Source organism: Perca flavescens, chromosome 13 (assembly GCF_004354835.1).
Source record: "Perca flavescens isolate YP-PL-M2 chromosome 13, PFLA_1.0, whole genome shotgun sequence".
Lineage (NCBI taxonomy): Eukaryota > Metazoa > Chordata > Actinopteri > Perciformes > Percidae > Perca > Perca flavescens.
The window spans coordinates 9,803,959-9,829,632 of NC_041343.1; the positions used below are offsets into that span (position 1 = coordinate 9,803,959).

General features: G+C 41.1%; 1 protein-coding gene across 3 annotated transcripts in view; it reads right to left on the reverse strand.

Moving 5' to 3' along the window:
- Window positions 1–25,674, reverse strand: part of abr (ABR activator of RhoGEF and GTPase) — a 139,746-nt gene that overhangs the window by 39,290 nt on the left and 74,782 nt on the right. For 2 of the 3 annotated variants that reach the window (XM_028596339.1, XM_028596340.1), the window contains 10 exons: window positions 23,344–23,451; window positions 21,806–21,866; window positions 16,599–16,651; window positions 15,110–15,250; window positions 13,075–13,196; window positions 10,958–11,126; window positions 9,047–9,166; window positions 8,641–8,716; window positions 8,384–8,488; window positions 4,362–4,436 (listed from right to left, as the gene is read on the reverse strand). In XM_028596339.1, the coding sequence (XP_028452140.1) occupies window positions 4,362–4,436; window positions 8,384–8,488; window positions 8,641–8,716; window positions 9,047–9,166; window positions 10,958–11,126; window positions 13,075–13,196; window positions 15,110–15,250; window positions 16,599–16,651; window positions 21,806–21,866; window positions 23,344–23,451 (1,030 nt within the window). Of the gene's footprint in view, window positions 1–4,361; window positions 4,437–8,383; window positions 8,489–8,640; window positions 8,717–9,046; window positions 9,167–10,957; window positions 11,127–13,074; window positions 13,197–15,109; window positions 15,251–16,598; window positions 16,652–21,424; window positions 21,511–21,805; window positions 21,867–23,343; window positions 23,452–25,674 lie in introns of those variants that run through there. The other variant, XM_028596341.1, reaches the window with a different exon arrangement.

The following is a 25,674-nucleotide window of genomic DNA, read 5'->3' on the forward strand; positions in this document are numbered from 1 at the left end:
CACTGCCTGGGTGAGCTCTGAGTCTGACTGACTGGAGCAAATATTCACATATGTGGCCGTATAACAATCACTAACAGAACTAAACAGTATAATGGAATCTCATTCCATCTGGTTTCATTTCTTCTATTGTTTTTTTTTTTTTCCCTCTCAGCATCCTGAAAGGCTCTGGCATAATTACTCCCAACGAGGAAGGGATTAGCGCTGGTGGTATGAGGGAGGTTCAGCGGAGGGGAATTCAGTGTGACCATCTGGGGGATATATATATATATTTTTTTAAATGAACCAGTTATCGTACGCTTCCGCTACACATTGAAGCATAACAGCTCCAAGGCCGTCACCTCTCCTTTGACATCCGACATCCCAAAAAATACACAAACTACCCGTCAGCGTCTGTCACCCAAGAAATGGGATGTCATTTTTGACAGATCAAAAGTGATCCAGCTAGTTTACACTGAAGCACACAGATGCAATTCAGTTGGCACTTTTTCTGACTAGAAAAACAATTGTTGGTTGTGTTCAATTTAGAAGAAAAAAAAAAGTGAGGGTATTTCTTTGAGACACTGCTGGGTTTTAAACTCTTTTTCATCTAGTCCACAGAGAAGAGTGTATTCATAGTCCTGAGCAGCTCCCACTTTCCTCTGAAAGTTGATTTCCTCTCCATCTGAAATGGCTTTATGTGCCCGGACCTAATAATTCAAACAGGCCACGGAGAGCATATATAGAGAGGTCTTTTTGTGTCCTCGCAGTGGATCCAAGAGGGCTTTGAGAAGTAGGGCAGACTAAAAGAGGCCTGGAACTCCATAAGTTTTTTTTATTTTCCTGGCAGGTCACCATCAGGCTCAGATTATGAGTGGGATAAATTGGTCAGCATGTGGTCTCTAACCCTAAATGCAGGGGGTTAATGAATACCATCCTCTTCCATCTCAATTAACTGAGAACTGTAGTGTGTGTTTTTATACAGGAGGCTGATCTTTGCCCGAGGCTGTGTTGAATGCTGGGTCAAACTGCGGATTCACAGAATTAGGAGACAAGTGATAATCAGTCAAACTAATCAGTGTCTCCACAGCTACAAGTCCCAGCCTTCAGAGCAGCTCTCTGTCTGTATGTTTCGCTCCAAGGCTTCAGGAGGAAATATTCTTCTAAGAGAACAAAATAAGGAGGGGACGGGCACAAGAGTCATGAGAACATGTGAACACTCACAGCCATGTTTTGCCTTTCATTTTTATGGGAACAGTGGCGAGTGATGAAAACTTTGGTTTTGATTCAAGCCAAAAAAAAAAAAAGACTGTTAGCTTAAAAGGGAATCCGTTATATAACTTTTGTTTGTCTGGTAGCAACCACACTATTATTCCAATATTAGTTATATGTAAAAAAAAAACAAAAAAAAAACATAGTTATATGTATATCAAATAGAAATGAAGTCTCTTTAGGTGTTGGACAAGCTCATGCAACGAACTGCAGATTACTGTAGCTGTGCTCACTTAAAATGGCTTTGTCGCAGTTTGTCTGGATCTGTACACACTCTTTGTATGTAGCACGGGAAACTGCAGCTCCACAGCAGTTGAATACATGTAGGGGGAACAATGCAGTGTCACTTGTTGACACTCCGATATACTCAAAAATAAACCAAGAATAAAAATGAACATGTTTTGCACCTCTCTACTAGGTCATGTTTTCCACTGATTTTTTTATTTTTTATTATTCTAATAAGTTTTTGGGAGATGCTCGTCTCACAGCTCCTTCCTCTGTGACCCAGTTTGACTACTTTGCCCTGGGCTGAATTTAAAGCCCTTCCCCACTAGGGAGAGATCGTTGGGACATAAATAACACAGTTCCAATGAGATATTCTGGTACATGCTTATGTGATTTTTCAATCAAACAAACAACAAAAATAGGCTAGTAATGATTACAGGTCTACCGTATCTGAATAATGACAGCTATTCAAGTCATTACACATTTATATTCTGATATAATAATAATTACCACATGCATCAACAGAAAGCGCACGCGTACACACACACACACACACACACACACACACACACACACACACACACACACACACACACACACACACACACACACACACACACACACACACTTATGCAAAGAAACAGCAAATTGCTTTAGCATGTCTAAAGCAGAGACAGTGAAGAAGACAACGAAGCAACTAAAGCCACATCAAACCTCAAACACACACAGCCTGAATTACACAACAACATGACCACACAACAGCTACATAAAAAGGCAAATTTGATCCCACCATTAAGCTACATCTGGATGAAAAGGGTGTAATTTCAGTCATTTGTGGTATTGGAGGGAATTAAACACATCTCGTCTCCCATCAACTCTGTGATCACCGGGCTGTTTTCAAAACATGTTTATGACAAAAATGTGAAATTCTGCCAGCGCTGGACAAGTTTCATAATCAGGACTCAGGGATATTAAAAAAAGAATACTACAAACGTCCATCTATCTCTGAAAGGGGTAAAATCAACACACTGCGGAAACAACTGTAACCTGCAATGCAATTACAGTAGAAGTCAGGTATTTTAATGCAAAATGTTCATAGGTCACCGATGAACAGATATTTGTCAAAATGTGGTGTTTGATCTTGATATGTCACACCACCAGAGTAGCCCTTAACAACATTCAACAACACATCATCTACTACCCACAACCTTGATGGCTTGCATGCCCCGCGCTGGCTCTATACGCTTCAATGGGCACATCTGACACCAAACTGTATCAGTCAGTCAGTCACACACACACGCACACGCACACGCACACACACACACACACTTCACTTTAAACCCCTCAGCTCTCCGTACTCCATCGAGGATCAAACAGGCTTTCAGAGGAGAGAGCTTTCTAATCCATTACCCAGGAAATTCTAGCGGGCCAGCTTTTATATTCCAAAGGCTGTCATGGTAACAGAGGAAATCACATTTCTTCATCTCTGTCTCTTTTCCAGATATTTGATATTTGAACTGGTGCAACAGGGCATAAAGTGTACCGCAGCACCAGCTGTCCACTACGGACACGTCTGCACGGTCCTGCCAACATTACACATGGCTGATATCAAACACACACACACAGAGCTGTACAGCATCTGCACACATTGTTATACAAAGCAGCATTTGTGCAATATCAGAGACAACTGGCATTATGTTTGCCAGGAGTTCAGTTTCAAAATTTTCATTCTCTTTCCTTTTTATTTGCCTGGAGTGCTTTTGTGACGTCTGCTAAATGAAAACAACCACAGTGGCTTCAACTTCGCTAAGACTCTCTCTTTCTTATCATCTATGCTCTTAAGCAGCTTTTTTGTGATTGTTGCGGGCAAAAATCCTTGATTATGCGGCACGTTTTCTTAAAAAATGCGATGGAATATGCGGGATATTTATGCAATTTTATGAGAGAAAATTGCGGGAACTTGCAAAAATTGAGGGAACTTGCAAAAACTGCGGTTTGATGAACAAGAGAAAAAAAAAGTGATTCCTCCAACACCCTGCTTTTCGATGATGTTCACGTTGCGTAATTATGTCACTACTTTATTGCAACAAAAATGCGGGGATTATGAAATCATGCGCAAATCATTTTGCGCGGAAATCTGCAATTTATGCGACGTATTTGAAAAAATGCGGCCCCTGCATAAATACGCGGACTTTGGCTGATTATGCATTGAATTAAGCAATCGCATAATCGCGTTTTTCTGGAGGGACTGCTTAAGGCTGTTTTATGCTTCTGCGTCGAATGGACGGCGTACCCCCGCAGACCCCTCTGCGTCGCCGCGAACCCCCCACCGAGCCCTCCGCCGTAGCTCGACGTGCACCTCCAAAACTTTGTAACTTTGCATTGAGGCGACGCAGACGGCAAGGACTGTGATAGCTAGTTCACTGACATTAGCTTTGCAAATAAACTATACTATAAACTATAATAAAATAAATAAAAAATATTTTGGTTACAATGACGGGGTTATCTGTTTGTAAAGTGTCTATGTGTCAGTAACGTTTTGAAATTAGCACTTCGCCAGCAAGCAGTACTTTGTGGGCAGTTGTGCTAAAGCTTGCTTGCTAACATAACATAAACTGACTGGCAGACACCTCACAAATAACCTCAGACCTAAGACGAAGTACAATACATTATACTCCATGCACCCATCCATCCGCCTGGCCATCTCTGAATTGAGCCATGGCATGATGGAAACTGCATTTGCAGACTGCAGCGATTGACTTGATCATGTGTTTTGCTGGCAGACACGTTATCTGCACAGCAGCTATGAGTGAGGGGATGCTAAGCGAGAGTGCGTGCACCAGTGTGGTAACAAAAAAACAAAAAATTGCTGTTTCTGGCCGACTTACTGGCTGACTCCTTGAATCCTTTGGCAGAGTGGACGATCACATGCAGAAAGCCGTACAGGCCAGGAGTCTCCTCATCTGGAAAACAAGCACACAGAGCAGTGAGGCCAGTTCCTCGTGTAAATAAGGGGACGTACTGTATTTTAAAGTCATTCAGAATCAGAGTTTGTGTGCATAAAACAGTGCAAAGATAAATGGATAGAAACAGGAAGAAAAAGGCAGTTACCCACAGAGCACTACTGTGCTGCAGATCTCATAAACCCTGGAACTACTCATACAGTAAAAAAACAGAGGCTGTTCTGTATCATCCTCTATGGCCCTGACAGTGTAACAACATCATCTACAGTAGGCTGCAGTATTCACTTGTCTAATATCTCCATTACTGTCACATCCCATCATGACCACCCCTCACATTAGTCATGGACAGTTTTGCTTCAGAAAGACATTTTTAGTGTCTAACTTCATATCAAAGCCATCCATCTTTATTTCTGGTACAGGGTCACCCAGACAAGGCATTGACGGGTCCTTTAATACCAATAATAAGTCTCTTTAACTCTTTGGGAACATATTTGTATATGACACAAGGCCAGAACAGGTCTTATACTGTATGGCAATTTTGGAGCATACTATATGCTAATCATCAAATTTCAAGAACTCCTCATGAACAAACAGGATTGGTCAGGATGAAATGAGGGATTTACAACAAGTTTGTCCACTTAACCCTTGTGTTGTCTTCCCGTTGACCATGAACTTGTTGTCCTTCGGTATCATAATTGAAACTTGAACCTTTTTTGGGCGCTTTTCCCAATGTTTTTGTCCCTTTTTTTGATGCTTTTGAAAACGTTTTTGTCACTTTTTTTTTTTTTTTTTTAATTCATGGTCAATAAACCTAATTTATATGACATTATACCAATTTTTTAAGTTAAAAAACCAAAAATTATGAATTATTTTGACTATTAGTTAAGACCAGAGGATGTTGAGTGGATCACAGACGGTTTTGAAACCATTTAAAAAAAAATTGTAAATGCTATGAAATAGAATAAAACACCCAAAATGTAATGTATGTAATCATTTTTTTTTAAATGTTGTATGGGTTATTTTTGGGCAATTTGGTTGAAAGAAACCCATATTTCAGATATTAAAAACTTTGAAAAAGGGTCAAATTTGACCCGAGGACAACACAAGGGTTAAGACCAAAAAGCATGAAAGGTTAAGAGAGTTTGGTGAATTGTAACATTGCTAACCAACATAAAATTGCTCAGTGGGAGGCATGTGTGCGTTTTTATTCATTTCAGGTTGGGTGGTCCAAACTGTGTATAATTGTTGATCAGATTATGTTATGATGTACATCAACTCCAATAACTGTTGTCACCCATTCCAAGAAGAGACACATTCCACTTCAAATGGCATTAACCAAGACTTGAATCCAGTGCACTAGAAAATGGCTGAGGAAAAATAACTCATTTGAGGACCATCAGATCGGTATCAGACCGTCATATCAACAAGCACAGTCTTCTGCATAACAACTGAGCTGGCCGCCGAGTGGAGGTTCGTGGGTGGAAGTTTGTTGGGTGGCCTGATATGCCCCCTGACCCGCCCACAGACACATGAAGGGGATACACTATTGCTTTGGTTGAGGCCTCTAAAGCCTGGCTGTTTCCTGGTAAATAAACTGCCATGGAGGCCTTCAGGACTGTTTGGAGCTCCACTTTAGGCAGCTGAGAGGGGAGCAGGGTTAAATATGTGTGTGTGTGTGTGTGTGTGTGTGTGTGTATTGTATATAAGTTACAGGGGGGTTTCACAGGGAGAAGGTTCAAATGTTCAGCTTCGAGGTGGCCTATGTGCTGCTTTAAGAGCGAAACGGAGATCTGTTTTTTTCAATTATAATCTAACTTGAACAACAAACTGTGGAAATTCATTTACTTATATGTGACAATTAAGAACATTCCTAACAAAGGAGTCAAATGAAAGTGAGAGTCTTTAAGGGCCTCTCAATATCATCCATCCTCTTAGTTATGAGAAACATTCCTTCACCAGCTGGTCTCCATTTAAACCCCTACTGTGCTCCCAGCATCTTCACGTGTCACTGAGGTCTGTGTTTACGTTTGCTTTACAACGAGGAGTGTTTCAAACGTATAAGATGAAGATGTGGGGGCCTGAGCTCTGTTTTAACACACAGGGATATCACCTCCCCGGGGAAAAAAGGAAAATATCAACGACCTGGAGCAAAATGACGGACCCGTCACAGCAGAAAGGAGAGGGTTAAATCAAGTCAGCAGGGCGAGTTAACGTGGAAGTAAAAACCTTCTGGAGTTCATCTAAGCAGTTAACATGCCTAAGTGAAAGGTGAAGAAAGACGCTTTATTTCTCTGTGGGGTCCTTTCCATAATGTAGTCAGACACTTAGAATAACCTGTCAGTGCTAAAAACAAGCACTTTTAGTGGACGTACATTGATGGTCTTTAATTGCCCCAGAGGATTACATTGTAAATTGTAAATTAGTCACTTAAACATATGAAAATAGGGTCCAGGTTGAAAAATACCTAAACTAACTTTAAAAAAGTGCATTTGAATAACCTCCCATCATGATTTCAAGAATAATATCAATCTAAGGGATATTTGGGTTAAATGTTATCTTCCTCCTCAAAGACTCTTTGATCGCCTTTACAGGATGTGGGAACTAAATGTGGAGCATGTTCAACATTTCCACACCCACAAAGAGGGAAAACTATCAAAACAAAAGCTGGTATTTGTTTCACATGTCCGTGCAGTGAAGTAAAAAACTTCACATGCACTCAAAACAATTAATAAAAAAATAATAGAGCATTGTAGCAAAATGTTACATATGCATTTCCACTCATTTTGTAGAGGCAAATCATTTTAGAAGGCTGAATAGAGAAGAAGGGGGGGAACAAGCTGAAGTTTTTTTTTAACCTTTATTTACACAGGTAATCTCATTGAGACACAGGGTCTCATTCTTAAGTGGGACCTGTTTATGTTGAATGAATGAATGAATGAATGGATGATTGAAATAAGCTTGGTTTACACGCGCATGTCAGAAAGCCATGTGTGGTGAAACGTTGGTTTAATTAAACTGCACAGAGAATGCAAGCTTTAAATTTATAATCTAAAAACACATACATGAACTGTAAATTGATATAAAGGCTTAGACCTGCTGTCTGGTCCATACCTGGAAGTGATGTGTGTTGGTGGTTTATATGGAATAATTAAAAAGGAGGAACTAGGTAATTAGCACAAGCACAAAAAAAAGAATAAACAAAAAAAAGCACCTTTAAAAGAAGTCAGAGTGCTTCACTGTTCAGCTGGCAACTGCCATGTGAAAAGTTCCAGTTTCCATTAAAGGTCACCAGATTGCAAAATTGAAAAGAAAACCCAAGAATCCCTATGATCACCACTTTCGGTATTGGATATCAAAATAATGGCTTACTTGCACAGAGATACCACTGTATAAAAAGCAAACGTGGACCTTCTTTGTGTATGATGCGAGAAAGATGAAGACAGTGTGCCTTTCAGTGTCTTGAAACCCCTCTGTCAGCTCCGTGGCTATGCATGTGTATTGTGTGTGCATGTGAAAGCGGAGACCCTGTGCCATTTGGGGAGATCAGAGTAGGTCGGCCAGATGGCTTTAATGTCACCACCAGCCTCTGAAAGCGGTGCAACATGGAGATCTGGAGCAAAAACAAACATATAGGAGCTGAGAGCTCAGCGCAGGCCACCGCCGGCACACTGCGTGGCATTGACTGCTAAGAGCTAGATGAGAAACATATTGTAACCTAGATTCTCTCCTGCAAGGCCCCCCTCTCTCATTATGTGGCTTTTTTGTGCTGAGAGTGTACACTTTTGTGTGTGAATTTAAACTCAAAGCAGAGAGGAAAAGAAGGAGCAATGGGAAACTGTGTGCTTTTGTAATTGTGGAAAAAAAAAGGAGCAAGCAAGAGAAACATACAAAGCAGCCAAACATAAGAGGACAGGAATAAGAAGATATTGTGTGCAAGCGTTTCTTACCGTCTTTGTTACTGGTGACAGGAATGTTGTGGACAGTTCGGAGTTTGAAACAGGAGCTGGTCAGGACCTGGAGCTCGACAGAACTTAAAACACACGTCTGGAGATCTGACAAACACACAGCAACCACACATCTGGGGTCAAACCTTCACTTTTCTGCGGTACCGTGTGTGAAAAGTGGTTTTAAACCACTTTAAGATGAAGCACACAATGTTTTCTAAGGACAGAAATAGGACAGTTCTGTTCAAGGCCAGTGTTACCTTTCTTCTGGAGTTTCTGGATGCTTTCCCTCCACTCTGACCTCTCGTAATCTGACGAGAGGAGGAACTGGTAGCTCTGGATACAGACAGGAAGAAAAAAAAAAAAAACACCGTCAAGGACATCTTCCCTACAATAAAATCATTGTTGAAAAGAGCCGTGAAAAATAAAAAATAAAACAAGAAATTTCACAGCACTGCAGATTTGATGCACAAAGCTTAAATGCATCTGACCACTAGAAACAATATATGATGTGAAATTATTTAATGCTGTCAAAAGATTCCTTTCTAATCAAACTCTAAACCTGATCCATCCAAAGGACTCTTTTGAAAGGAACATGTCTCCCTCTATTGGTGAGACTTTGCGTTGCAGCTGAATGGCTGCAGAGTGACAGGACAAACACACTACCTTTCCATGTTTGTTGTGGATGCGGAAGGGGATGGTGGGAGAGTGCAGGAGCAGCCACGACTCCTGCTCATTCATCTTCTTCCTTAGACGCTCCACGCGACTCTGACCCTTCGGTGCTTTCTAAACGCACAAGCAAACAGACATATAGAATCTCATTTAGTCCTGCAACTGATACAAGATTGATAGAGAGAAAAATGTTTCATGTAAGATACTAAACATTGAAGACGCTCCATATGAGTCCAGAACTTGCATCACTGTTTTGTTTGTAGCTTTAGTGCGTAACTTTTTGATAATAATGAACGTCCGTTACATTCAAGCCATTGCCAAATGAGCTGATACAAAGCTGATTAAGACTATCAGCTCCACACAACTCTCTGTGTATTTTCGTATCATGTGGATGTGTGTTTTGTTGTCATTACTTAGAATTCCTCATGGAGGCGGCAGAAACTACGCACTATAGCTTTAAAGTAATCCAGTGATAACTGTATGTGCATTCACAGGTACACAAACAGGAACTGAGAATCGATAAATCGGCGTACTTTTAACTGTTTGGGGGGAGGGGGTGGGGGGGTGTAGTACAGTTACTAACTGATGGCAGCATTTTACTTCTTGTTTACAGCCTCTGAATGACTGTTGGTTATTAAATTTACTTACTCTCCATTATCTTAAATCCTAATAGGAGAATGTAATGTGATTGTAATGTGGATCTAATGTTTGAGCCTCCACAACTGTCGTTGGTTGGATGCTGGATGATTTAAAAAAAAAAATAATAAACAACTTTAAGTTGCTATTCAACAGGAACAACGTTTAATATGACATGAGTAGCACACTGAATAAACACGAGTATATTCTAAGATAAAACTATGGCGTTAATTCTGTGTCTAGTTTAAAAACCATTTTATAATGAACTATTAAAATTAGAACTAAACGTCTTATGACTCATTTGTCATTACTCTTATCAGCATGGTATCGGCTTAACGATATATTTCCTATTTTCCAGGAAAGACAGCTGATAAGCCCATGAAATGAGCGCTGTGCTGTGAGAGTCTGACTATGTATAATTCAAGGATCTCAGCTTCTTGTCAGTATTGAAGGAAAACAAAGACACACATCCTCCCAGACCTGACCAGGAAGCCGCGAGTCAGAGTCTGGATACAATCAGCTGAATCTCTCCCTGCTCTCACTCAAAATACCAGCCGTGGTCACTCGCAATGCTCCGGGTGGGCGAGTTAAAAACGCTGTGAGAGGGGAATAACAGGAACTCTCTGCTCCTGAAGCCCTCAGTGTGTCTCAGCCAGGGGAGCGGGGGTGTATTACCGTACAGGCTTGTAACTGGTGGAGGCTTATAGCGACTTTTTTTAACCTGTGGCAATAACCGAATGTTTCAGCACCGACAGGAATAGACAACAAAGGCTGACGTAAAAATAATTTTCAGCACAATCGTGACCCAATTACTGGTGCAAAGCACAGTAACAATTTGGATTAAGGGAGGGAATTAAAAAATTCCCTCAGTATGAAGATCTATTTTATACATTTTTGGATGCCGCTTTTTTTGTCTTTGTTGTTATGCACACTACATGGCACACTGAACCGTAGCTTGACCCTGTCTAAGGCAAATAAAAGGCGTGGGTGACAAGTACTGAGTTAAAAGGAAGGCGCCGTGTTTCCAGTAAGGAATCGCTAACATTAGGGAGTCTTCCATGAAAGTCTGCGTATGCCGTGATATATAAATAGATGGCCATCAAAGTTTCACAGGACATTTGAGTCAAAACTTCCCTCCTGAGTCACCTGTGTGTGTTTATCATAATGATGAGAACCAGCTAATGTCTCGTTTAGAGACCCCTACTGTCTACCACAGTAAAAATTTTAAATAAATGAATAAAAAAAGTCAGTAATAAGCAACAGGATTACCTTCTCTTTCTGTATCTCACTCTTTAAGACTGAGATCTTGATCTTCATCTCCTCGATCTCGTGCTCGGGCAGGATCTGGATACTGGGACAAGAGTCGGAGTCGTCCAGGGTCTGGAAAGTCAAGTCTGCCAGAGGGATGTACCACTTGCACTCATACTGCTGTTGGCGACTGCAGATGGACAGAGAGAGAAAGGATGGAGGGAGACATGAATTCAGAAGGAGAATATGAAACACAATAAGCTGTAAAGATATACAGAACAAAGGCAAATTTGCATCAGCAAATTAAAAGAAGATTCTCAAACAAATGAAGTCTGTCCAGAATGCCGTTTACTTGTATAGTTGTCATGATTTAAGGAAGCTTTAAAATGCTATAATTAAAATATCTCTGGTCTAATTAATTTGTCACTGGGCTGTAACGACATTACTGGAATGGATACACATCATTACAACAAACCAGTCAAAGTTTGTTTTTTTAAAACAAGAGATCCAGCCAGCCAGAATAACGTTTAGCCTCTCCACGTAGTCACAACGCTAGATTAATGAAAATGATGCATGCTCAGCAGAGTGCTACTTCCACCAGGGCTGAGGAGATTGATTTGCATCGTCACTAATGAGATTTCAATTAGCCTTCCTGGGAGCTGCACAGTAAACTCATCACCGGTGTGACACCTTCATCAGCCAGTTTGAGCATCTTGATAATGAGAATCTACACTGGAGACAAAATTCTTACATATTACAACTAAAATCTTAATTTAAGAGCATTAACCAGATTAGTTTCAAATAGATTAAATTGGATGAAGGTGGTTTAGTGGGAAAAGAGTGAAGGTTCTGGATCACACCAAATAGAGGAACACATTACAGCACAATTACAGTCACTGTCAGCAGCACAAGAAAGATGGGCTGTTCATTTCTTCATTATCCAAGGACATTCATTTTACGCCCCCTCAAAGCCATTCCCCGAGCCTCTGATCTCTCCCCCCCCACCCTCCATTATCAAACCCTCTGTGTCTCAATGCTCTCTGGTCTTTTGGGAAATCTATTTGTTTTTACAGACCATCCATTCATTTGTTTTCTAGTGCACTCTTTGCACTGCTTAGAGCTGATCTAGCCACACTTAAACAAAGCCTTGCAGATATTGCACACAGCCAAATAAAAAGATGGGCCTTAAGTAACTGAATACATTAGAATATGAATACATCATCATATCCAATTCTCCAATAGCAGAGGTGGAATATACATAAAGAAAATGATTAAATATGTATTCAGGAAGTGGAACATGTGGTCTCAATGTAAATATGACTAATGCCAAAATGATAGAACTGAGATAACCATAGGATACAATGGGATTAAGGATGCTCAGTGACTTAACCCAAGGTGATTGAGTTTCTGGATGGTTGCGCTGCTCTGACTGTGTGTATGTAGCCTGTAGGCGGTACGCTGAGATAACACTCCACACCATAAAAGTCTGATTTACAGGTCTGGTAGTTATGGCAACTCTATGTGTGAGGGGTGGCTGCAGATGACACGGACAAACGGTGAATGTCAACCAAAATAAGATCCAATCAGGCTAACAGCTGCCGCGGCGAACGACACGCAATCCTGTTATTGTGACACTTCAATCTATGGATGCGTGTCACACAACACACACACGCGCACACACAATCTCTCCGTTTGTGTCACTTCACTTTGCCTCCAGCTCAAACAGATTGATTCCTGAAACACACAACCCTCTGCTTGTGCATACACATTTTCTTCATCCTCACTCTTTATGCGCTATGTATATCTGCTACTCTCCTCCACTCTTCAAAACACTAGAGGCAAAATGCCTGCTAGACTTTTTCTTTGTTACTGAGGCTTTAAAAAGCTCTTCTGCTTTTCAGAGCCAGGAACAGAAGGAGAGACACGATTATCTGTAAAGCGCCGGTGTCATCCTTTCGGTTTCACTGTCTGGGGTTGAGATGCTGACGCAGAAGGCAAAATGAATGGCAAACAGACGGAAACATAGAGAGGGTAATCCTGAAAGGGTGGTTATTTAAAAGGTACATATTCAAACGGCTCTGTGGTAAATACACTGTTGGGATACACTGGATGGAGAGAAAAATGTTGAGAGGACTCACCCCACTGATGTCTTCTTCATCTTGGCACAGAGTAGCAGATCAGTGAAGAGGAAGACATGCCGAAGCTTCCTGGAGCTTTCCGACACCTCCACCAGGAAGCCATCCTTTACCAGCTGACGAGCCTAAGAGAACACCTGATGTCACTTCTTGTAGTCCCACCAACGCATACACAATGCTGATAATTTCGAAACAACACGGGTCAAACAACTATTTCTGCCAATAGATCCCACTAAATCCTACCCACTGCTCTTTAAGTGTTTCTTTAAGGCCTAACAGTTGCATATTGCTCTGATTTATTACGTTTGTTGGACCTCAAAGGGGAACTCCCATTGACTTTACACATCAAACTCAAAGTGTTTACAGGTCTTGGGGGCGTACAACGGCATTTGTGAAGTTGTATAAAGCCTTTGTGGCTCCAGAGGGAGCTGTGTGAAGTCTGATAAATGGCCTATGAGACTACAAGTTAGAATGAAATCATCTGGGAGTGTGGCGTTAGAAAGAAGCAAGCTTACAAGACCTCCGTAGCCCGCTCCTCATCTCTGCTTGAAACTATGATAGCCGTGACTAGCATAACACATCAGAATATCTGACTTTACAGTTATAGATGGAGTTGCATTGTGGGTAATGTAGGCGCTAAGGAAGAAGAATGTGTAAAACGTGTCCTGCTGAATCAATATCGATCTTTTTAGTTGTTGTTTATACTGACCATTGTGAGTCCGAGAATGTAGAGTGCATTGCTAAATCAGTTAATGGGAGTACTATTAAGGACACACAATGCGTTAGAAATACTGAACCTAAACTATTGTCTGTTTCTACCAAAACGTCTCAGGGCACCTAATACACCTGATATTCAAACTTCCTAATAACTCTTTTACAATTGTATTTGCTGTTTGTTTTTAACCTTTAGAGGTTATCAAATGATGTTTGTAAAGTACTTCTTCTTATTGTATGAAATATGTTCTATGCAGTATATAAGCCTGAATTTAACTTTGAAAGGGTTTTTCGCAAAGTCTTAAAATGTACACAAAACAATATGCGATACTTCGGGAAGACATGAACCGATTTTAATACACATCAGTCAAAGGTATGACGTATTATAGAGCTGAAGATCTTTTATATATCTTTTAATAGAAATTAAGACCGAACCCGTCGGTTCCCGTTGGGTTCGGTCTTAATTTCTATTATCATACACGGGCTCGGGCTTGCGCTTCGGGTTGCCATGGTAAATGAGCGGTCAGGTGATGCATTTCGATTAGCGGGAAAATGGATCCTGAGGAGGTGAAACGGAGATTGGCCTCTGGAGGACTTAATTAATTTCTTTGTTCCAACTTCCAAGCGGCATATAGCCTCCGTTATTCATGAATAAATGATGTTAAAACATTTATAAATGACTCATTTTTTACAAAAGACAAAGGAGCTGTGAGCGCAGTCTCTTTTTCCTTTCTTTCCCTTTTCTGCCGAGTGGTGTGTGTGCCCGCTCGCGGTGTGAAGTGCGTGTCCGCGCTATTCTCCGACACTCTAATCACTGCTGATAGACGGCCTTTTGTACAGTCGGGCTGTAAACGGGTTTGGGTTCTTTTAAAAAGCTGTCAATCAAAATGTACTTGTCGGGCTCGGGCCTTTTCGGGCCGTACTTTTAAGGCCCGATTACAGCTCTAATGTATTATACAGTATAAAGATGTATCACTGGCTGCCTTCCTAGATGCAGTTTTTTCCTCCATCCAGGGTCGCTCTCTCCTTGCACCAAACTTCACACAGCACCTAACTTCAAAGTTAATTCTTCATACATTAGGCTCCTGTTTTTGCTGTAACCCGCTAAATAAGAAATCCTAGGAAGCACTGGGGAAAAAACAGCAATAGCATCTACTGCTATTCTATTAACTCTGGCAACTAAGTACAGTACCTGGGCTCCATCTAGGTTTTTTGTAGGTAATAAAAAGGTGATCTCCAAATTGTAATCTCATTCATACTAAGAGAAAAAGAGCATTTATTTACACATAATCACACACAAATAACCACACACACACACACACACCTCTCCCTTGGGCGTGGTGACAGCAGTCCTGCGAGGGTCGATCTCCTCGTTGATGGAGGAGAGGAAGTTCTGAGATATCCGCAGAGCGTCCTGCAGGAGGGGGAAGTCCGGGTGGTCCTTAGGAGTGTGTTTCAGCAAGTCCTGCAACACATGCACAGACATGCATGGTTACACACACACGCACACAGTCACGGTTTGTGATATGATGTTTGTTGGTTTATGATGACATTTGGGGCAGCGGATGCCTAAAGGTAAGAGAAGCGAGCTTGTGACTAAAAGGTCGTCGGCAAAAATGACAGGAATGTAGAAACACACACACACTAGCCTTGGATGCACGGGTCGTGTTGTTGTTCTGACAGCTTTATGCAAACGTAGTCATGCAATAAACTCCTGTAACATAACTAGACACACTCAGGCATCTCCACTCACTTGATTGGCAGTTTCCACTTAATTATTACTCATCCAAAAGAGGTCACTGATACCAAACCAAAAGCAAGCTTTGCTTTTTCAGCACCTGGGCTCCAGTCTGCCGTTGCTACCAAGAATTAAAATGTGTTGGAGTCAAAACGTTACTCTCAAGGGTGGATGTGCTGTGAGGAATGTCAAGTCTTTTACAGAAGCTTAATCCTTTCAGTACAAATTGTTTGGAGTGTTTGTGTGAGAAAGAGAGAGGCCGTTAAAAAGGTCAGTTCACCAAATTATAAAACCAAACCGCATAACATACAGTATATTCTCACTTTGCTTTTTTTTCGTGAAATATTGGCTAATGTTACCTCTTTCGGCCCCAAACAGTTATTTAAATGAAACCATGTGAGAAGTTCAAAGGGGGAACACTCTTTGATGAAGGAACTCTGAAATGCGACAAGGAGCCCCAACCAGACATCTTTTTGTAAAGGGAGCACAAGCCAAAAAGGTTGAGAACCACTGGTTTAATCTTTAACACAATGTTATATTTCACAAGCTTATAGTATGTTTTGTATGCATATTGTTTTATCTGAGAAGTAACTAATACTGTCATATAAATGCATAGTAAAGAGTACAATGTATCCATTATATTATTATTAGTAGTAGTATAAAGTTGCTTTTTAGGGAGCCTATTGTAACATCTGGTCAGGGACTGCAGATAAAAACTAGCCTTTTGGCTAATTCTGGCATATTTACAGAAATGTTTATTAATATGCACTATCCCTATCAAATACAGATTAAATTAATAAACAAATTAAGCAGGAAAATGAAATATTAAAGTACAAGTACCTTAAAATTGTACTTAAGTATAGTACTTGAGTAAATGTACTTAGTTACTTTCCAACACTGGTTTTATTTGCCCATGTCTTGAGATATCTGTCTCATATTGTAGACTTCTGTCTCCACACCAATACAATGGAAGTGAATGAGTTTTCTTAACATGACATCTCCTGAATAAGTGCTTTTTCTGGTTTTTAGGTGAAATGATGCTTTACAGCTGTGGGAGTGGAGGCGGTGTACTCACATGAAGGACCAGGGTGCTCCTGGTAACACGGTCAATCGGCTTGTAAAGGAGAGCTGTCGGGGGGGAGGAGAGAAGGGATCTGAGTCAGTGTAGCCTTCACACAAGTCTATACACCCAGAGACACATTCACACACAGGAGTCACTGTTCCATGACTCCAGCAAGGACAAACACTCCCACTCAGCTCACACTGAGTTAAACACAGTGCCTATAGTCTGACTGATGATATGATTCTTGGGTTGCCAACATCCAACTTAATGACAATAGGTAGAGTCTTTTAGCAAGGGGGAGCAACTTAAAAGACAGTTTCCATGTGTGGATCAGCAGCGGATCATAATATTGTTATTTCTAAACATAATTCTGACTGTATGTGTGTTGTAGGGCTGGAATGATGTGAGGAAAAAGTGTGATATACGATAATGTAGTTGAATATCGCTATAACAATATTACTTGCGATACATAAACAGATATTGAAGTGTACTCAGTTCTGCATTTCTGCTGCTCAGTACTCTAAAACAAATGAAAGGAAATTTCTAACACTGTTTTATTGAACGATATAACTTGCAGCCCTAGTGTGTTGTTCTATAGATTGAAGGTGCAGGGAGAGCAGCAGTTTGTTACCACACACACACAGAGACAGAGAGAGAGAGAGAGAGAGAGAGAGAGAGAAAAAAAAAGTCCATAGGCAGGCTGCTTATCATGCAGTCCATCTCCGAGGTTGATGCTGCAGCCTCCTATTGGTTCTCTAACAGTTTGCTTCCACTGCATATTGAGGCTGCTACTAGGTAAACTACAGCCTGCCCTGACGCTGGACTTTAAGAGAGCCTCTCTGAAACACACGGATGCAAATATAAACAGCACAAACAAAATGTTTAAAGTGCAATAAGTCCGACAAGTGCCCAAACGCCACCGTCCCTGCCTGTAAATCACAGTTTAAGCCTGCACCAGCACAGTTGGCTGGTTTCCCTGGGGACGGATTCGCTGCTAATGTGGTGCAAACAGCTGCAGGCCTGACACCCATGACAGCTCGAGGTGAGAAACTCCCACCGACGGGGCCGAGGAAAAGATGGACAGAAAATGGAGAAAAAAATTATACTAAGGAGATGGGTGGCAGGCAGAGTGGCAGATGTGAGAACCCCTAGGGAGAGACGAATAAGAAGGAAACACACATATAGATGTAAAAGCAGAGAACGGAAAGAGAGAGAGATAAAAGGTTGAAGGAGAGGACTTGTATTCTTTCTATCAGACCTGGATTCCAGCAGTTATATAATGAGATGCCAAAAACGTCTCAAGGTCTCAATAGTAAAGTCAAAGGTGTCACAAATCATTGTTAAAAAGAATAATAAAAAATGACAACGTTCCACTCAGTGATCAAGCTAATCTCCATTTATTATAGTGCAGACTTAAAGCAACTCATTTTTAAAAACGGAAAGGGAAGAAAAGCCAGCCAAGTGAGACAGAGAAGTGATGTTCCTTCTGTATGCAGGGAAGCTCGTCCCAGACAGACCACTCTGCTCCCACAGAGAGGTACAAACAGGGTTACACTCCCCCTCCAATGTTACACTTATCGGTTTAAACCACTCAACATTGCTCGCATCAAGTAGTAGTGCAGACATGTTATCTCACAATTCTTCTCTCCCTCAGTATGCTTTACTTTTTTAAGTGTTCATCCTCCTTTCTTCTCGCCTCCTCCTTATAATCTACAAGAAATGAAAGGGCCAGAGCAGAAACCTACAGGGAACATGTCCAGATCCACTGATAGGCCGTGTCTCATTCAACTTTACTCACCCTCATGTGCTCCAATATACATGCACACAGACACACACATACACTCTACTACTACTGTATGAGACCAAAGAGAATCTTCTAGAGGGCCTTGCTGATGCTCTTTGAGGTTTCTCCACCCTCTGGTCATTATTTATGCGGCCTCCATCAATGGCCCTGGCTCACTGAACCAATACGGCTACCTCCCGGAGGACTTACTACATGACCTGCATAGACTACAAGGGCTGCCAGCACCTCTAATTATGTGTGCGCACGCAGGTTTATATTCAAGTACAGCTACTTTAAGAAAGGTTTAGGGGACTTTAGGTCACCTTGGGTGTAAATTCAAGTTTCAGGTGTTAGTACGTCACATTTAAGTACACCAGTTGTGAGTTAGCTGGTTGTACAAGTCAGTACATCAGCTCTATTGATTATTTATGTCCTACTTCTGCTGCATGTCTATAATTCTACTGCACCTTTGGAAACAAGAGTCTACAGCCATGCCAGCTAACATGCTCCCAACAAGGGGGTAAGCGAGCGTCTGGCAAGCGTAGCTCCTATGGTGCCATTTTGATGCTAACAAGCACTCACCTGCCGTTAGCATTCCATTGACTGCCATTCATTTTGACGTCACTTTGACAGCGAATAACTTTGACTTTGGTGTTTTAAATGGTTAGTTTAGATTCACCAAAGTCACACAATAACTAACTTACTGACACAGTGGTAGACCAGCTACTTCCGTGTTATGCGAGGTGGCTTTAAAGGAGATCATAGATAGATATAACAGCTTCAGTTGCCCAACGGTCTGACAGCAAGGTAAAGAGGTGAAATTGTTCTAAAGATAGTGTACAATTAAACAGAGGTTGATTTTTTTCTTTAGGTGGTTAAAAAACATTTTGCTGTGTGGCCTCGTATATAGCAGTACATTGCTTAGCTTCCATGTCGCTACTTCTGTCTGCTTCTCCAAACTGGGGGCGTGCCAGACTGACCATGTATAATCAAAAAATCGTAAGGCGGGAATAATAATTACCCTGTTCACTAGTTTAGCATGCTAATATTTGCTAATTAGCACTAAACATAAAGTACAAGTGAGACTAATTGTCATGAGTTTTGCAACTATTTGGTCATAAACATAAATGTGTATTGGACACATTTTGACATGATAAGGCTAGATAGAAAGTTAAGGGATCACTTAAGTCAGTATGATTATTATGATACTTTTACAGCAAAGTTCAAAGTGCAGTCAAGAGTCAGGGTGTCAGAGGATGAGAAGAGAGCGATTCAGACAGAGCGAGGCAGATTATTGGAAGTCGATGGCCTGTCACAGCGAGGTGCCTCTGATTGGTTCTGTTCTTAAGGTCGCCTTGACTGACAGATAGTTCATCTTTGCTAAAGGAGGTCTAAGAAGTCTTAGTCTTAGTCACAACACACACACACACACACACACACACACACACACACACACACACACACACACACACACACACACACACACACACACACACACACACACACACACACACACACACACACACACACACACACACACACACACACACACACACACACACACACACACACACACACACACACACACACACACACACACACACGTCTACAGCTAGGACACAGGGACTGCCAGCTTCATTTGGCAGGACATTCAATGTTAGGCAGAAACCATGACGGAGGACAGAGCGAGAGCAATAAGAGAGGGAAAATAAAGAAGGTAGAATGACAGATAGGGAGAGGACATACACGCCACAGATTAAGAAAATAGAAAATAGAGTGAAAACGGTCGCAGTGCGGAGCAGGAGTCCCTATTTAGATGTAAAACAGGATGTCAGAAGCTTTTTTTGATTTAGCACTTGTGTTGCTATTTGCATCCATTTATTAGGAGGCGGCAGGCAGATGAAACAGTGAGCTATAGAGTACAATATGTAAACAAGTCTGACAAACTGATCATTTCAATGAAGAAAATACACAAAAGCAGGTGTCAGTTAATTCATTTGGCTGTGGTCCGGTTAAATCATATGTAAGTTGGGAAGGACGGAGGGATGAGTACAGGAAAGAAAGGAAGGTAGGATGAAGCATGATAAAAGATGGAAGCGGTAGCTTCGGAGTTGACCTAGAGAAATCCCTCGACTACCTCGCCAGGTAATTAAGGAACCCCAATTCAAACCGTAGTCAAAGCAAGCGCCCTGGGTGCTGACAAACACAGATTGTTGAGGGAACATGACACCAGCTTCATACTACTTAACACTAACTACCATGGCAACCTATGGTACAGCAAACCAATCAGATCGTAGTTTAGTATAATATAGTGCAGTCTCAGCAGTAAAGATGAGAAACTAATGTGATTATACAACCGGCATGTTTGGGTTGTTCCTCATTTGCAGTGCATGAATTAACAGACACAGTCACAGGTACATGATGCTGAAAATTGACACACACATATGAACACTCACCCATCCTCTCTCTCTCTTTCTTTCTCAGCCTGAAAAAGCCAAACCATTTGCTCATCATGTACCAGCTCCCTAAGACATAAACTCACTCAAACACAGACTTCCAATCCTCTGGCGATATGTAATCTCTACGAGGAGCAGTCTGGGACCAGCAGTCCATACAGACTAAACATGCCTTGCTTTTAAACAAACACACACACAAAAAAACTGCTGTCCTCCTGTATTCTCTGGATGTTAAAAGACATGAACAACTGCAGTCTGCCAGTCTCAGTGAGCTGCATATCCCATCATCACTCAGCAAGCACACAAAAAGAAAAAGGCTAATTCCATTTAAGGTCTGAAATCATTAGCAGACAGTTACTATTTGTGCATCATGAGCGTCCGTTTATAAAGCTCCAAATCAGATATGCTGGTTTTCCAAATCAATCAGCTTATTAATAACTGTCCCAACTTTAAAACAAACATAGCATACTACCACTCTACCGTAGAATCGACGACGATGACATCCTGGCTCATAGAAAAAAAAAAGGAAAAAAAAAGGCAAAACAACACTCCAAGTTGCCTAGATCGAACGGCAGCAGCTCATATCATGCAGTCGTTACCGTATGTGCAGTTACAACACAGTCTGAGGACCAGAAGCACCTCCATGTCCCTCATCTCCTCTCCTCACTATGTTCTCCTGCTCACTGCCTCCTTTCTCAGGCAAAGACAGAGCGAGAGAGCGAGAGTGAGAGAGAGAGAGAGAGAGAGAGAGAGAGAGAGAGAGAGAGAGAGAGAGAGAGAGAGAGAGAGAGAGAGCGTGCAGAGGAGTGTGTGTGTGGGAGTGTTCACACAAGTGCCAGTTTGCCTCCCAAAGCCCACCACTGCATACACAAGTAGAAGGGGCAGGACTGGAGTCTTAAAGCAGAAAGCCAGCCTAGACCCACGTACATGGCAAATGGGGACACAAACACACACGGACACACACACACGGACACACTTACCCTCCATTGAGACAGTTGTGGTACAATCTTTGGAGTCTTTAGGACCTTTTACTTTGAGGTTCTGAAAGAATCAGAGGAATGGAATGATTGATTTACTTAATCTCTCTCTCACACACACACTCACTCTCCCTACTTGCTTGGACGAGGCTGATTGAACTAATGAAGAAGAACCGGGTCAGTGCAGCAGACCAAATGAGACTGGACCATGCAACCGTCACAAGTTTACCTCATAGTAAATCATATTTTACAACCACAGACACACCTCTAAAGCACGACTGTGAAATATTAAATAAGATTTTGATTAAACTTGTGTACTCAGCTGTGCATTGTACTTGGATTAGTGTTACAATAGGGCATTGTTTTGGGGGAAAGAACCACAGTTGCAGAAAAGTATGATCTACTGATTCATATATATTACACGTTTATGTAACTTTTCATGCAAGCAGTCTGTGAAAGTTCTACAATGCAATTGTCCCACCAGTGGGTGGTAAAAGGTCAAAAACATAACTTAAATTTACAAATTAAAAGGTAAATATCTACATAGAATTTAAACTTGAGAGCACAGAGGTTTCCAGAGAATACAGAGATCCCAATGTGATTTCCATGACTATAATAAATACTTTGCTTCCGTATTGTTGTTAAAGGTACAGTACATTAACCAATAGAGAGATTTATCCCATGTGCAAATTATAGGTGTACAGCCATGTAAGGAAGGAGCTAGCATGGAAACAAGGGAGTGGGAGTGGGTTTGGCATTATCAGGGTTATCACCTCCGTCACAGATGCTTTGGTAATAACATCTATCTATCTATCTAACACATCAAAGCAATCAGAAGGATTTTAACACCCTGGAACACCACCCCTGCTCCACATCAGCTCTCCATACTAAATATATCCACTGTGCTGACACTATGTTGATCTACAGTAGACCTACACTAGACACTAATAGATTTAAATGTGGCGGTGTAGCATTTATTTAACATAAATACACATCTGTTAATTGTGTTTTAAACTAGTGTTCATCAAAATAAGACCGCATTTCCCATAAACACTGTTGCTTCCTGTCAAAAAGAGGATGTTTAGTCTTGCCTTGCTTTCCCTCTGTGCTGTTGTTTCCATGAGCATTTGTTTACTCATTCACTTCAACCTAACATAATGATGGTTTAAGAGCCATAAGACCGAAAAATAGATTGGTTTATTAATTCACTTAGTAATATGAACTTGGGAGTAAACCTAAAAATACAGTTACAGATTTTTTCCCCCTATAAGCTTCATTGGTGCAGAATGGGGAAAAAAAGAACTGTGTTGTCAAGCACCGAGCATTTGTCTAAGCACTTTATTGTGTTAAATTACAGTATGTCTAAAAAATGCAACATACAGCAACTTTGAATATGTGACAAAATGACACAAAATCCTCATATTACGAAAAGAAACAAAAGCCCAGAATTGAATGCTACATAGTTGCTATTCAGACATGTCTTCCTTACATCCTTCCAACCACTCCTTGAGTCTCTGATCACGTTTGGAGGATTAACTTACCTCAGATATCTTCTGGAACTGGCCGTTGGCCTGGCTGCATTTCTCTGCCGTCTCTAGCGCCACCTTGTAGTTGTCCACAAAGGCCTTGTACACTCCCAGCTGGCTAGCCTGTAAAGAGAGAGAATAAGAGACATTAAGGTACAGAAGAAACAAGCTGGTGGGAGACAATGACCGTGGCATCAACCTCTCTTCTTTTCTTCATTTGACGTGAATTGTTTAAAAGGAATATTCAGAACCAATGAGCAACTGGTTTACTGTCCATTACATATACTAAATATATTTTAGAGCCTGACTACAGCTCTAATACAGGATGTGATGGCGCAGTAGATATGACACATGCCTTTGGTGTCGGAGACCCGGGTTCGATTCCCCCTGCAATACATCAACCAATGTGTCCCTGAGCAAGATGCTTAACCCCTAGTTGCTCCAGAGGTGTGTGATCTCTGACATAGAGTATATAGCAATTGTAAGTTGCTTTGGATAAAAGCGTCAGCTAAATGTAATGTAATGTAATTTACCATTACAACACAAAACAAGTCTGTCATGGCAGTAAACCAAAATACTGTGAAGTGAGTACAACTTGCATTGAAATATCACTTACATACATACTGTCACACCATTATAATAAATACATATACAGCTCTGGCAGATTAATTATTTTATATTCCCATCAGAATTTTGCCTGGATTGGAGGCTTCAAAACTGCAGTCGCTCTTTTGCTCTATCAGCATACATGAAATTACCACCCTAACTGATTGAAACAGATTTCACTTTCTTTTATCTCGCCCCTTTCATTAACAGCCCCTCTCTCGCTGCTGCACTGTATGTGCACTGTAACACAAGCTGCAGAGCAGCAGTGCATGAATATGCATCCTGCTACAGCTATGCCAGAATGGCTAGGCTTAAGCGCTGACTGCACCCTATTAAAGCAACGAGATTGGATTCAGCTGAATAGAGTGAATGAGTATGACTTGTTACTTTTGTTCCTGAACCCCCTCCCTCCTCCTATTTTCATTTCCTCTCCTTCCACTTCCCCTCACAGTGTGAAGTGGAGAGTTGGGCACAGGAGAGGAGACATGAAGGAACCATGAGGCCTCATATGACACTTAAAAGAAGATGTTGTAGATCAATACATTCTTCATGGGAACACATGATCGTGAAAATACAACAAATACTGACAAAAACATTTAGCCACATATATAGACTAACGCAAGAAGTAAGCCAAACAAGTGTCACTGTCTGTATATCACCTAATCATAATTGGAGACTTCCGTCATGTCAAACCAAAACCTTGAATGGAAGAGAGAAACCGCCATGTGTGATCACATTTCCAAAGATCGAGACTTTTGACTTTTTGCTGGAAGGTACAAACCAAACTTAAAGACATGACCGTGGTATTTTCATCAGTTCATTATGTTTCTTGGACATGCTGTGACCAATATGACACCTCTCCAGCTCCGTCCATCACTGCGACCATAGCACCTACACTTCAAACAACAAGATCCCAGGTCAAAGTGGCGGGTGGGAAAACAACAGCTTGTGTTTGAGAGTGGAAGGAGAAGATGGAAAAAAAAAACAGGAGAGAGGTTATGAAACAGGGAGGGGGGTCGGGGGGATCTAGAGTCTTGACTAGAAATAGACACATTCTAGGAGATAAAAATGTCTGTAAATAACTTACATCCTCAGTGACACGTTGGACAGCAGAATGCTGTCGGCAAACCATGTTTCTAACAATATCTTCTGCAGGATTCTACAGCTATGAATGCAACACACAGCACACAGTTTGATTTTTGATTAGATGTTATTTTAGAGGATGCCTTACTCGGTTTAAGCACTAGTCATATGGTTATAATATGGTTATGAATAACAAACACAGCAATAATATATATAATAATATAATTGCTACGTATATAGTGAAAGACTGAATGCAGCCAACTACTCAACACTCGTATACAAAGTGTCTAGCTGGCATCCGCATGATAACTATTTAGCAATTAGCAGCATCCGTATTCTGCTTGACTACAGTAGCTAACTAACTTGCTGAGTGAAATCCCAGTTTATTATCAACTGCATCAAATGCTGTACGTGCAGCACTCTGTGGTCTACAATTAACCACAGTTCCTCCTGTGGTCAATAAACATAGTTCCCTCTTGATCTTTCACACTCAAACTTCAGTCAGTAGTGCACACTCATGTGACTAGCGACTGCAGAGGACAATCAAACCAAGGAGATTTCACTACAAATACTCAATCATAACTAGAATCTCTGTCTGGCCACAGCATAATTCATAAACAAATTCAAATCTTAAAGTAAAATAAACCTAAACCAAAA